Here is a 14,075-nt window from a genome sequence, read left to right as displayed (position 1 = left end):
TTTTTTGATATTTTTGTTTTTTAAGGCACTAGAGCCCTTCAAAAATGGCCAAAATTGCCTAATTGACTATGCCGCAATGAGAGGCGTGGTATTCAAAACTGATATCAATTATCCAAAAAAGCAAAACGGTCCGACACAGATAATTTCATAATCATTTAGATTTCCAAATTTGGTTACGATTGGTTAAGTTTTGGAGGAGGAAACAGTCGAGTACGTAACCTCGATTTTTGAGATATTTACGCAGGATTTTTCGCCTTGTCCTTATCGCACTAGTTTTAGAAGCCGCTTCCGTTAGCGAGACGGGTATATTTACCTAAAATATTTAAATCTCAGCTCCTGTTTCGTCTTAAGGAGAGGCCACTAAACTCAATAATACGTCGTGTAGGTACATAGTTATGTATGTAAGACTAAGTTTCCATAAATTCGAACAAAATTATGAAAAAAATGAACATGATCCATATTATAATAATGTAAGAAGTTGCCGAAAATGTTCCATGTGGAGTGTTCTAAAATTTGCAATATCTTCATGCTTTTTATTAACTTACAAGTTGGGCCCTACTCGGATTTTGAACTAGATATCTATTAGACACATAGATGGTAGTATTTCTATAGATGTGGCCTACCGCGTGCCCCCGTAAGGGATAGACATAGATGACGTCACAAACCCGGGGATACCATATAGTTAAAGATTACCCCAATATTATCAAATATTGGGGTAATTTTAATCACGTTCGCGAGTTGTTCGCCTACGTAAGACGCAGCGATAAATAAAATATCAATGGGCCAATTTTCTTTTTTTTTTTTTTTTTTTTTGTAGAAAACAAACAGCCTTTTACAAATAAGTCTTACAAAAATGACTAAAAATAGGCCTAAAGTTTCATACGTTACTAAGTTGACTATTACAATGAAAAGTAAATAGGTTACTTAATTATAAATTACCCGTAGGTATAGTTGTGAGTACAACACGCAAATAAAGTAAGAAAACAATGCAAAATATTTACTTGAAACAATTTTTCAATTACTAGTAAACAAAATATGCCGAACTTTATTTTTGAAAACGGAAAAACTATGAACAAAAATGTCTATATCATTAAGCGATTCATTATACATATTACAAGTACGCCTAAAGAAAGAATTTTTAGCATACTGTGTGCCACAGGAAGAAATAGAAAAGGTAGGTTTTCGTAATATGCTTTGAGCATATTCGGCAGTTTTGCGTCGGTGCCCAGTTTCTCCTTCCGGTTGCTAAAATCCATTTAGCACGCGTGCCTGCATCTTGTGGAAATCTGGAGGTAATAAACGAAATATTCATTTTGTAATCTGTCACTCTTATTGCAAAATTAAGAATTAGTGCCTGCAGCATATCAATTAGATTCTCTGAGTCGTGGCAAAACCCCCTATAAAGTTAGAAAGAATCCGTAATGCTTAAATAAATATAATTTACATTCTAATTTAAACACAGTTCAATTTTATTGTTCGTATATGTCCAGTTCTACAGCAAAATTATTTATAAAAATGTTATTAAAATACAAAATACCCGAATTTTGGGGAAATTGTATGCATGCACGGGCTGGTATCCCTCGAATAATAGCAATGCGACTAAATTGAATACACGTTATTAAAAGGGTGACGGCTTACTGTCAATATGCGTACGTAATTTGGTCGGTTAATTTATCAGGAAATATTTATAGGTTAATTTTTTTACCCGAGTTATTATTTACTGTAAATGCTTTTTCTACTCAGATTTTAATTGATATAGATTGTAGGATGCTGTTACTAAGCATGATAATGTGACCGAAGTATAAAATACTGTATTTACCTGTGAAATGTTACGTTGTCCTGTTTTTGCCGGCAGTCACTTGTACAGCGCAAAACTGAGCAATTCACCATATTTGTTGAATTGTTAAGTACTACTACATGCACACGAAACACTGATTTCAATATTTTTCCTGATAATCTTTGCACTGTTCATATGTTTCACACCAATTTGACGTTTACGCATTGTTTGTATCCCACCATAAACTACGGTGGGGAATAAAAAAATATGAGACTGTGACAAAGACAAACAATAATAGCGCTTTCTCTGCTATTCCTAGTGAAAGATACATAAGACTATCCCGTTCTGTCAGTTATCCCCACCACTCATGCCATGCCCTCGATTAGACATCACCATCATAATGTCAGTGTCAAACAAGTGTCAAAAGTGACGTTTTTGTTTGAAGGAACGTAACTTTTGACACTTGTTTGACACTGACATATCCAATCCATATCGTTTCAATATCTAGTATTTGACATATCTTAAAGTTCGAATATGGGTGAAATCTATTTCCGTTCAGTCATCATTTGTTCCATTCGCCTCTTCTTATACTAATATGCGAAACCGACTATTCGATTGGATTCAAAAATGTTATCTTTCTCGCTCGTAACCTTATTTCATTTAAGCCCATTACTAATCGACTATGTCTTATTCTATAAATTTTCTGAGTCAAATAAATAATAACATCTACAAAAATGGCTGACTCAGGAAGTGATGTAAAAAGGAAGAATTAATAAAGTACAAGTACGTATTTTTTTCTAAAAATAGTAAAACTATCACTAGACATATCAATATAATACAATTCACAGCATCTTCTGTAAGCAATACAAAATTGCAAAATAGAGTCACAAATGTAATACTTAATACACTACATACATATGTAACGTCCCACGGGTAAAGGTACCTTATGGCGGTTGGCGCCTACGCTATTATTAACGCCGCTCCAATACAATAGGGATGTTGACAATTTTTTGGAACTGGTTTCATTTTGTAGATAGACTCGTAATAATTACAGAAAAAAAATATATTCATTAATTTTGAATAAAAAAACATGTATAATAAGTTTCGTGTTTAAATTTCGCGCCTAAACGCTCCAAACTGTCACGTGACCTTGATGACGTAACGGCGTTTTAAACAAACTGCTGTCAGTCATTTTTTTTAATTCTTTATATGGCAACTGACAATTTTTTTTTAAGCCTAACACACTACCGCATCGGACAGCGACCTTCTTTCTCCTCTTATATCTTATAGCTGTGTCCTTAACGCACCACCTTACACACTATCGATTCGTGCGCCGCACCGCACCAAGATCGCGTTTCGGTACGATAATCTGTAGACACTTAGGCAGGTTTCATAACTTGTCTTTGGTGATTCCACTGTGATTACGTCACGCGCTCCGATTGGCGTTTGCAGTCACGTGATACTGGGTATTATTTTAAATACTTTTCATTATTTTTAATTAATTTATTACGCATATTTACACTTGCAAAATATGATTTTCCGCGTTCTAATATTCCCTGCTATGGTAAAAACATAACATGTTATATATTCGCGATTCATGTCAACATCCCTATTGCGGTTCTATGCGACGTAAGCGCCAGGTGCCATAAGGTACCTTTTCCCATGGAACATCACATATAAACTCAAGTACCTATTAGTTCCTGAGAGGTATAAACTATAAAGTCTCATTGAAAAGGGTAAAAGAAATAAAATAACCCTCTCGTGTGCGGCGCGCCATTGTTAACCTTGTCGCAATGCACGAAGGTTGACATCGGGCTGTAGCCGCACGCGCCAGTTGACGTCTTTAGCGGTCAAAACGGTTACTTCAAGACTGAGTCAAAAAAAAGCGGCCAAGTGCGAGTCGGACTCGCCCATGAAGGGTTCCGTATTTAGGCGATTTATGACGTATTAAAAAAAAACTACTTACTAGATCTCGTTCAAACCAATTTTCGGTGGAAGTTTACATGGTAATGTACATCATATATTTTTTTTAGTTTTATCATTCTCTTATTTTAGAAGTTACAGGGGGGGGACACACATTTTACCACTTTGGAAGTGTCTCTTGCGCAAACTATTCAGTTTAGAAAAAAATGATATTAGAAACCTCAATATCATTTTTGAAGACCTATCCATAGATACCCCACACGTATGGGTTTGATGAAAAAAAATTTTTTGAGTTTCAGTTCGAAGTATGGGGAACCCCAAAAATGTATTGTTTTTTTTCTATTTTTGTCTGAAAATCTTAATGCGGTTCACAGAATACATCTACTTACCAAGTTTCAACAGTATAGTTCTTATAGTTTCGGAGAAAAGTGGCTGTGACATACGGACGGACAGACAGACGGACAGACGGACAGACAGACAGACAGACATGACGAATCTATAAGGGTTCCGTTTTTTGCCATTTGGCTACGGAACCCTAAAAACGGATTAGCCATTAACAGGCGTTCCCCTACTGTCGAAAATAGGCGGCCAATGGTCATACACAATGTATGGGCTGACGTTTATCTGACATGGCTATTTTTACGTTACGTATACATTTGACGAGCCCCTCCCCCGCAAAAATCGGCCGACTGTTTTGTACAGAAAATTACAGACAAGGCGTCTCCGTTTGTTTATATCCTCTAAGTCAAAAATGGATTCTCTATATTCAACTTTTTTACAGTAAAATATCCTCTTTACCACCCTAGCTGTCAAAGGGTGATGGAATTTTACACCAATTTTTATTATGTCCATACCTACATGTTCGGTATTGATGCATTGTAATGTTTACTGCATAGTATTAGGTGTTAACATTAGGTGTGACATGTAAAAAAATAAAAGTAATATAGCAAGAACTTACATTGGCTACAATGGAAAATATACGTATTAAGCTATATTTACAAATAATCGCAATATAAAATTACAATTACATAAAACTACAAATATAAATACTAGGTACAGCAGGTACAGCGTCTATGTAATTTCAGCTAATAGGTATAGGGAATGGCTTAAATTTAAAGGAAAGTTTAGCCTCATTTTACAAAACTATCATGGTTTTTTCATTCCAAAAACATTAATCTTACTTACTATGAGCATTTTAAACTATAAATACCACTATAATCTACCTCTACATTGGTTTGTTTTAAGAATACATTTAGCAAAATTTAGAATTGATTGAACGATTATCACACTTAAAATGGCGATGCATGGATACCTAACTTTTTGCAATAAAAATACAAAAGTAGTGTATTACGTTTTTTCCCGTCGAGCAGAAAAAGAGTATAAGGTAAACGTACTAGTGCTCGACATGCTAATGCCCAATAGACGACACCTGCTGTCACCTCTATTGACAATGACTTAAGTTTCAAGATGGCATGTACTGGGACCGCGTCGAGCACCAGTACGTTTACCTTACACATCACCAGTAAATAAGATAGCCTCAGATCAAACGATTGTCGACCTCCGCTTCGCCTCGGCCGACTATTACTTTTTGTGATTTGAGATATTTATTACTTTACTGAACTAAATTCAAAGAAAATCTTTTGCTATTTTAAATGTAATCTCGCATAAATTGAAGAATTGACTTAAGTTTTACATAAGTTTACTTCCACTTTGAATAACTTATTGAGCCACAAGGTCTAGATTAGAATTAAACTTACAATGTAAAGTATAGTCAAGCGGGAGTTTGGGACGCATGGGGTGACTTGAAACGCTATTCTTACTTAAAACTAATGGATATACTTGTGGAAATGACCCTGACATTGGCAATAAGCAAAATAGAGTTGTCACATTGGGTACTCCCTTCCTTTTATCCTTGTTCATAGTTACCCTCGTGTTCTAAGTCACCCCCTATTAACGATAGTTCTCATTCTTAAGGAATGCGTATTTTAAGGCTTTACATATACATATTTAATAAATAAGTAGCCTCTATCAAATGACTTGAAGACCTATTCTTATTTGTAACATTTTTCGCGTAAAACATTCGCGTTTTTAACATAATACATTAAATCATAACATCACATCAGTCATACGCGAACAAGAGTAACCAAAGTCGAAACGTCGCTAGACCCGTTAAAAATTATGAGTTAATATATATTCATGTGCTTTATATTTAACAAATAAATTAAAATCATAGTTAATGCCAAGAACGAATTGTACTTGTTTATAATTTCATGCCACTGAATATTAAATCAGGTAAAAGCATTATTAGGTACTCCTAACTCTTACAAATCTAATAATTTGTAGTTATTCATAGTATGAATTTCATACCCGTTGTTCAACAAATATACTCACTTCCATTTGTACAAAAAAAAAGATATAATTGCTTTTTAGTCTATTCCATTCGGATCTAATAAAAATATGAAATTATTATAATTCCAAAGATGCAAAATATTTTTTTAATACATTGTTTTTAGATCCGAATGGAATATGTTGATGTTAACACTGGAGGTAAGTTCATGTATAGAAACATAGTTTATTTTGCTCGGGGCTAGATAAACAGTATGAGGTGGCCCTACAAATGTTTCTCTTTCCCCATGTTCCTCTTACTCTTACCCCATCTAACCTTACTGGTTCTCGTATCATACCTTAAAAATATCACATCAATCAGTTAACTGATCATTCTTAAACCTTATTACTTAGAAATAAGGACCACTCATGATCAGTTAAGTGTATTGTTACGTCATTACCTTTCAATACTCGTCGTTTCATTTCATGTGAATTGAGTTGGATTGAATTGAATTTTAATTGAGTTGCTGTTAGCTTATACTAATTGATTGCAACCAATATTTACTAATTACAGATTATGTTGGTTCGCCGCCAGTTATTTCAATACCATCGATCGTTCCGAGAATATCGTTCAAATTAACGTCGTTTTTATTGTTGCGGTCGTCGAAAACAAAATTTAGAAAAGTGCTTGAATATGCCTGCGTCTAGGAGAAAATAGGCTTACGGCTTGCAGTAGATACCTAGGTATTCAGCCACCAGGCGGTCTAGCATGAGTTGCGTTCCCGCGCGCGACTCCATACCTACGTCTAGCGCAGTGGTTCCTAACCTTTTCACTCCGGTCACCCCTATGACTAACTAGGGAACCTGATTTTACCCCTCCTCCCACTGGTAATAAAAATCCCATCAAAAACATTAATGTAAAAAGGCGCAAGTCTCGCAACGCTTTTACTACAAAAAAGTTTTGAGATGTAATGTGAAACCAAGTCGGTTATTTTAATCAGTGCCAGGGGGCGTTAAAACCGTATCAATAAGATATCTTTAATTTGTAAAACGTATAATGGACTTGGCCGGTAATTACCCCCAGGTTAGGAACCACTGATCTAGCGCGACTTCAAGTATGGACTCGCGCGCAGAACGCAAGTCATGCTCGACCGCCAGAAACAGTGTTTTCCCGGTATTACTTACATCATAAATCGTCTGCAATAAACGAAAGCAACATCTGTTATAATAAATAATGAAGTAGACGAAATCCTCAAGTATGTGAATATTCAGCGTTTTCATTGCATTTTTATCGTATCTGTATCGTTTAGTCCAGCGGTCGGCAACCCGCATCCCGCGGGCCGCATGCGGCCCGTGAACCTGTCACTTGCGGCCCGCGAGCCTCCCTGGCTATTTTGTATGTAATATTGACAAACGACAATGTCTGATAAAATCATAAATATTAACAAAAGTGCGGCCCGCGTCTACTTTGTTAACTACTATTAGCCCTTGGCTGCTAAAAGGTTGCCGACCGCTGGTTTAGTCAGATCACGCCATGCTGTCGACCTGCCCGGAGACGGTGGCGACGGTGACGGTGGTCAGTTCGGATCACTGGGATTTCGGCTTCGGTGCGGACTCGCAGGTAAATAGGAACGAGAAGAAAGACTTCTTTTGGGCGAAAGCGATGAACTCATCTGGAAAGACAATTTGAATAGAATAGAACAGAATATCATTTATTTCAGTATAAGTACACAGTTATACAATACATACACAGGAAGAAAGAAAAGAGTTATAACTAACTTGTACACTGAAAAAGGTGAACACTCAGCATGATGCCGGGTCCTACTGGAGTAGTACCTGACCTGTACCTGTATTTGGAACTATTAATATAGGTATATGGTCATGAGATATATTGGAGCGGCCAAGGTGTTCACAAAATCTGAACACGCACTCTAACGCCTTGATATTAGAGGCGTGTTCATATATTTGTGAGCACCTTGGCCGCTTCGATATAATTATCTGATGGTGACTGTACAGTCAGCAGCAGAAGTTGCTAAGCGGGCGAGGTGTTCAAACAGATCTTGACGCGACTTTATTGTTAAGAGAATACTCGTAAGAGCGTGTCAAGGTAATTTAAGACAAAATTAAAAAATAAATTCCAAATATATTTATTTCAAGAATACAAAAGTTTCAATAAAAGCTGTACCACACTAGGCACATCCTGTATCGTGGGAATCATAGAGAAATATCGAATAATGATGTTGCCGCTATAAATATCAAAGCAATTACATTTTAGGTAAATAAGAAATTTGTATTTATCCTAACTAAAGTGCTAAAAAGGTCTCAGTAAGTTAACATCTCGCCCGCTTAGCAACTTCTGCTCCTGACTGTACTATTGTCCTCTGCTTGTTGAAGCACTAACGGCTGATGTATTGAATGCCATTGTTACCGTAAGTGAGCCAGCCCTTCTCGTCCAGGTCGGCCTGGCCGAAGGTGTTGTGTGCGTCCTCCTGGCACAGCCCGAGGCAGCGGCCCGCGATCTCTTCGAATGTTGCTGCGTTCACGCGACCCGTGCCGGTGCTGTCGTATAGCTGGAAATCAGAGATGCGATTTATTTGAAATACTTCTATTTAAAATGCAAATACAAAATGCAAAATACCTATTTTGTATTTTGCATTTAAATGCCTTTTAGTAAAAAACATTTTGTATTTTATTTGAAATACTTTTAGAGATGTATTTTGCATTTTTAATATTAATTTCAAAATGCAAAATACTTAGTGATTAAGTTTAGTCAACATTACCAGTCAAACAAAATGAAATGAACGAATGGCGCTCGTATTGCCGAATTTGACCGATAGAGGGGCCTGCTAGCCATGCGCGCCCTTTTTTAACAAGCTTTTATTAGGTCGACCTGTATGTAACTATGTAATGGAATCTAAGGTAACTAATTCAACCATCTTCCAAGGATCGTAGCGTCATGAAAATTGGCAGCTGTATGTAGTTCTGATGACAATACATAATATGGGACTATCGAACTGATCTGATGATGGAGACAGGAGGTGGCCATAGGAACTCTCGACCTGTATGTAACTAACATGTAATGGAATCTAAGGTAACTAATTTAACCATCTTCCAAGGATCGTAGCGTCATGAAAATTGGCAGCTGTATGTAGTTCTGATACTTCTGATGACAATACAATAATATGGTACTGACTGTCGAACTGATCTGATGATGGAGACAGGAGGTGGCCATAGGAACTCTGTGATGAAATAACGCAACCTAATTGTGTTAGGGGTTTTTAGAATTGTCTCTATGAGTATTAGTTGTCTGTCGTAAGAAAAGTACAGTCTGCGATAAAAGCTTGTACCAAAAATTAAATTTTTGCCAAAAACTTATTTCTTCTTTGGTCAGAGTGCGCGCCTTATAGCCGGTTTAGACTCGCGGCTCGCGGCTCGGCTCGCGGCGCGTCTCGTGGCTCGCCTCGACACACTCGCGTTCGGCTTATCATTCGGTTATAAACCTTATGCCGTGCCGTTAGTGTTTAAATTATATTAGCTCGACGAGCTTGCGAGCCACGAGACGAGCCGCGAGCCCATTGATACGCGTACTGATAAATATGACCAAAATGTCATGCATAAGGTGCCATGTTATAAGACGTTTTTGTTCGACTCGGCATTGTGTCTCTATTTCTCATGATAAATACCTAAAATAAATAAAAATATCTGAGATTTGGTCAAAAGGTATTTTATTTTGAAAAAGTATTTTGAAAATACCTATTTTGCATTTAGCATTTGAAATACAAAACGCAAAACTATTTGGTATTTTGCATTTGAAATAGTAAATCTGAAAAGTATTTTGCATTTTGTATTTAAATGCTTTTTTAAAACCATTTTGTACATCTCTGCTGGAAATATCATGTCGTTATAATCGGAGTCTTTACACATTATTGAGTCTTCTCCAATGCCACGGGGACAACGCCGTCCTCGAAACGTCGGAGGTAAATCTTAAAACTTAGATACGCGATTAAGTCCCGTTGTACAATTTAATAAGGAGTCTTCTTCGTCTGTCTAAGCGCCACTTGCACCATCCCACTAGCCCGGGTTAACCGGTTAAACCTGGAGTTACCCGTACAATTTGACACTGGGTTAACCGCTTAACCCCGGGATAGTGGAATGGTGCAAGTGCCCCTTAGTATCGTAATGTCTTAAACTAGTTTTCAATAATGATCATCGGATTCGTTGCTTGCTTTGGACTAAAAATAGACATACGCAGCAAAAGCTGCAAAACCCTAGCAGAGCTCTCATATTTCATATGTCAACATTTCTTCTCAAGTTGTAAAAACAGTCGACTAAATTGTAAAATGTATATCCCATTAATGACAGTTTGGCTGGCAAATTTCCTACTCAATAATCCTTTTGGCTTTTGGGCCAATTTTGTACAAAAAGACTTGACCCGAACCGAACATACATACAAACATTGCAAGTTAAATAATATAATAATAATTCAGCCTATATACGTCCCACTGCTGGGCACAGGCCTCCTCTCATGCGCGAGAGGGCTCGGGCTATAGTCCCCACGCTAGCCCAATGCGGATTGGGGACTTCACATACACCTTTGAATTTCTTCGCAGATGTATGCAGGTTTCCTCACGATGTTTTCCTTCACCGAAAAGCTAGTGGTAAATATCAAATGATATTTCGTACATAAGTTCCGAAAAACTCATTGGTACGAGCCAGGATTTGAACCCGCGACCTCCGGATTGAAAGTCGGGCGTCATATCCACTCGGCCACCACCGCTTTTTCAGGCAAGTTAAATAAAAGCTTGTAAAAATAAAAGCATACCTTGAAAGCGTAAGACAGGAGTTGTGTGAGTGGCGCGTGCTGCGTCATCAGGAACGCTGCGCACAGCAGGTAGTCGGGGAAGTAGATCAGACCGCTCGAAGGCTGGAAACATACATATGAATTTAAAGGTTAATGATCAGGTCAGTCAGGTTACTTGGGAAGACCTACTGGAGGCCCAGATACCGCCGGGGAGACAGTGGAAGCGGATCTGTGGCAGCTTCAAGCGGGTAATTGGCAGGAAACGGCCATGATCGGAAAACGTGGCGACGGCGTGCTCTTCTTTTGGATCAAACAAATTTCTATCCAGGGAGGAGGGGGGGGAGGGTCAACTCTCTCTGCAGCTGACTGTACGTTACGTAATGTTATGTCCCCTATGTGAAAAATAGTTTCAGCCAGTACTGTTGATTCTGTACTGTGTGAGGATAATGCTAGTGCTTCTGAATGTAGACGCGTTATACCGACGGCAAAAGACCTACGTTAGTCTCTTCCTGAGATATTAAATATTGTAAATTAGAAGAGAATATTTGGGGTAGACATATATTAGTGTGGTGCGTACGATTCCTACATAGTTTAATATTCGTGTTGGTAATAAAAATCTGACCTGTATGAACAGCTGTGCGAGCCGCTGTGCGTCGCCGGGCTGCAGGCCGAGGCGGCGCGCGAACTCCTCCGCGCCGAGCCAGCGCGCGCGCCGCGCGGCGCCCTGCGAGATCAGGTGCAGCTCGATCTGGGACCGCTCCAACCTGGAGTATGAGGATAACTTGGGATGCATTGCGTTTTATGAAGGCGAGGTGAGCGACTAAAATGTACAGGTCATACTGCATGACTTAGACTTAAGAATAATACCAAAATTTAGAAAAAAATGCTATAAAAACCATTGGGAGAGCACGAATAACAGTCGCTGTCATAGTAACGAGCATGTCCACACGGAGCATGGAATTATGAGCACCACCCCGTCCCGCGTAAAATTACCTCACCGCGTGGCTCAAGAATCTCGCAAACACAATGTCGAAAATGTTAAAAGTGCCAAGATAATCAAGATATGCATACCCGAGTTGTGCCCTCAACTCAGCCACTTCCCGCACAGAGGGGGCGCTTGGGATCCCTAGCTGCTTGGCTTTGGCGATGAGGCGGCAGTCGTCGTATGTGTAGTCCAGCACTGGAACCCCGAGAGCTCTGAAAAACAAATGGAACAATTTTAAAATGACTGCCTTAAAATGGTGCTGGTAAAAAAACACTGGGAGCCGCATGAAAGTAGCAACTTCCAAACTAAATATATTCGAAACCCGGCTTCAACCTAAGCTTCACGTAATGTAGTCAATATAATTTGAAGATTGCTATCAGTTTCTCTTCGATAAAGGAAAACACGAAGAGGAAATCTGTATTTCTGCAAAGAGTTCCAAAGAAGTGTATGAGGTCTGTAATCCGCATCTGGCGTGGTAACTATAGCCCAAACAGTGACAAGACTTTTTTTATTTCACTAGAGTCAATAATGATCAATAGTGACATGAAAACAGCAAGGATGATTGATGATCAGTTAATTAATTTAAGTACGGATGGTTATTTTATTAATTTTATGATTTTGAAAGCGCTTTGAAAGTTTGTTCCAAATTAGTTTCGGTCTCAATTATACCTGTTCTACCTGTCAATATTTCTAATGAAGTACACTCAAGGGAAATGAATACGGGTCACGAATTTCATTGGCCTTGAGGTACATACATCAAAAGACATCACAAGGTCAACAGACAATAGATATTTAAATCTATTGTTACAGTAAAGTTAAGTAATATTTGCGACCTCGTGTCAGGGCCGCGACGAAACTGCAATGACCGTAACAGACATTGTTTAGACAGCTTTTTTATATATGTAATTACCAGCTGTGGCTAATATGCCGCTGTTAGACTGTAACCTCGATTAAAAATTGCTAGAAATACTTAGGTGGAAAATTCGTCGTCTTTTTAAACAAACTAGCAAAAAGACTATCGCTAGCAAAAACCAGCAATAAAATGCACCGTATTGATGGATATAATAATTATAATAAAGGCGTTTGACTAAGTACCAACTTACATGAATCGTCCATGGCGATCGAAGTGTCTATGGCATTCGTGCCAATGCGAGATGTACCGAATTTAATCTCATATAAGATTTGCAGAGAGCACAGAATCGTCTCAAATATCAAGTCATAAATACAAGGGCTAATAAATATATGGAGTACCACAGGGAAGTGTATTAGGCCTTAGTGTTGCCCATACTTAAGGTCGTGTATACATATTTTTGGAAATTAGTCCGGGTCGATATTCAATGCCATGACTAAAATAAGCTAGGTACTCACTTAGCCATAACATCGCGTACATTCCTGGCGTACAGCTTGGGATCCCGTCGCTCCTCCTCGCTCGGGTAGTACACGGGTAGGAACTCGATCTCACAAGAGCTGTGGACTTGTGTCAGTGTTAGCCAGAGCAGCTTCAATCTGGAAATGCAAGATCAGTTCATTAGAATAGTAAAAGCTTTCATCAACAAATATAACTGCTCAGAGACGACTTATGTAAATAGCAACACCCTTACTTGACCATGTTTGGACTGGACCCCGTTTTTCGTACTAGATTTTAAATTCTTATTTATTCCTTCCCAGAATTTCAGACCTAGTTTTACGAATATAGAAGCTACTCACGATCCAGGTTCCTCCCAGGTGATAGTGTCCTTCGCGTTGAGCGGATGGTGACTGGCTGTACTGGTACACCTGATGACCTGGGTGGAAGCCTCCGAACTTGAAACACATCGGCTACTTACGCTCCAGGTCCTTCCCAGGTCCAGGTGACGGTATCCCTAGCGTTGGGGTAGCGGATGGTGACCGGCTGGACTGGTACACCTGGGTAGAAGCCGCCGGACTTGAAGGTGATGAGGCAGGAGCGGTTCGTGCAGGTTCCTTCTGGGAAGATCAGGATCTGGGAATAGACGAGGACATGGAACGTCATTTATCAGTATTTTAATACGAGATGTTACGAGTGCTGAGCGTGAATACTAAGTAACGAGTATCAATACTGTTAATTTGAAATACCAACCCGTTGTCTAAACAGCCATGCATAAATCGTCTGCAAATCTTAGGATGATAATATGACTATGATAGTCTATGATTTCGAACTATAGTTGTGCAACAACTCAACAAGGGAACAAACCTAATATTGCTCATTTTGAGTTCCAAGCAATCAAAGCACCGGCATCGGCACC

General features: G+C 38.7%; 1 protein-coding gene across 2 annotated transcripts in view; it reads right to left on the bottom strand.

Moving 5' to 3' along the window:
- Positions 1-7,544: 7,544 nt before the first annotated feature.
- The window catches only part of LOC134651948 (lysophosphatidylcholine acyltransferase), a 50,568-nt gene continuing 44,037 nt past the window's right edge, over positions 7,545-14,075 (bottom strand). For both annotated transcript variants that reach the window (XM_063507080.1, XM_063507081.1), the window contains exons 5-11: positions 13,638-13,792; positions 13,180-13,317; positions 11,898-12,023; positions 11,449-11,590; positions 10,848-10,949; positions 8,454-8,595; positions 7,545-7,698 (exon numbers count right to left, since the gene is read on the bottom strand). In XM_063507080.1, coding sequence (XP_063363150.1) covers positions 7,613-7,698; positions 8,454-8,595; positions 10,848-10,949; positions 11,449-11,590; positions 11,898-12,023; positions 13,180-13,317; positions 13,638-13,792 — 891 coding nt within the window. In that variant the 3' untranslated portion in view covers positions 7,545-7,612. The remainder of the gene's footprint in view (positions 7,699-8,453; positions 8,596-10,847; positions 10,950-11,448; positions 11,591-11,897; positions 12,024-13,179; positions 13,318-13,637; positions 13,793-14,075) is intronic.

This window comes from Cydia amplana, chromosome 11 (assembly GCF_948474715.1).
Source record: "Cydia amplana chromosome 11, ilCydAmpl1.1, whole genome shotgun sequence".
NCBI classification, from domain to species: domain Eukaryota; kingdom Metazoa; phylum Arthropoda; class Insecta; order Lepidoptera; family Tortricidae; genus Cydia; species Cydia amplana.
This window is presented reverse-complemented; position numbering and strand designations above follow the sequence as displayed.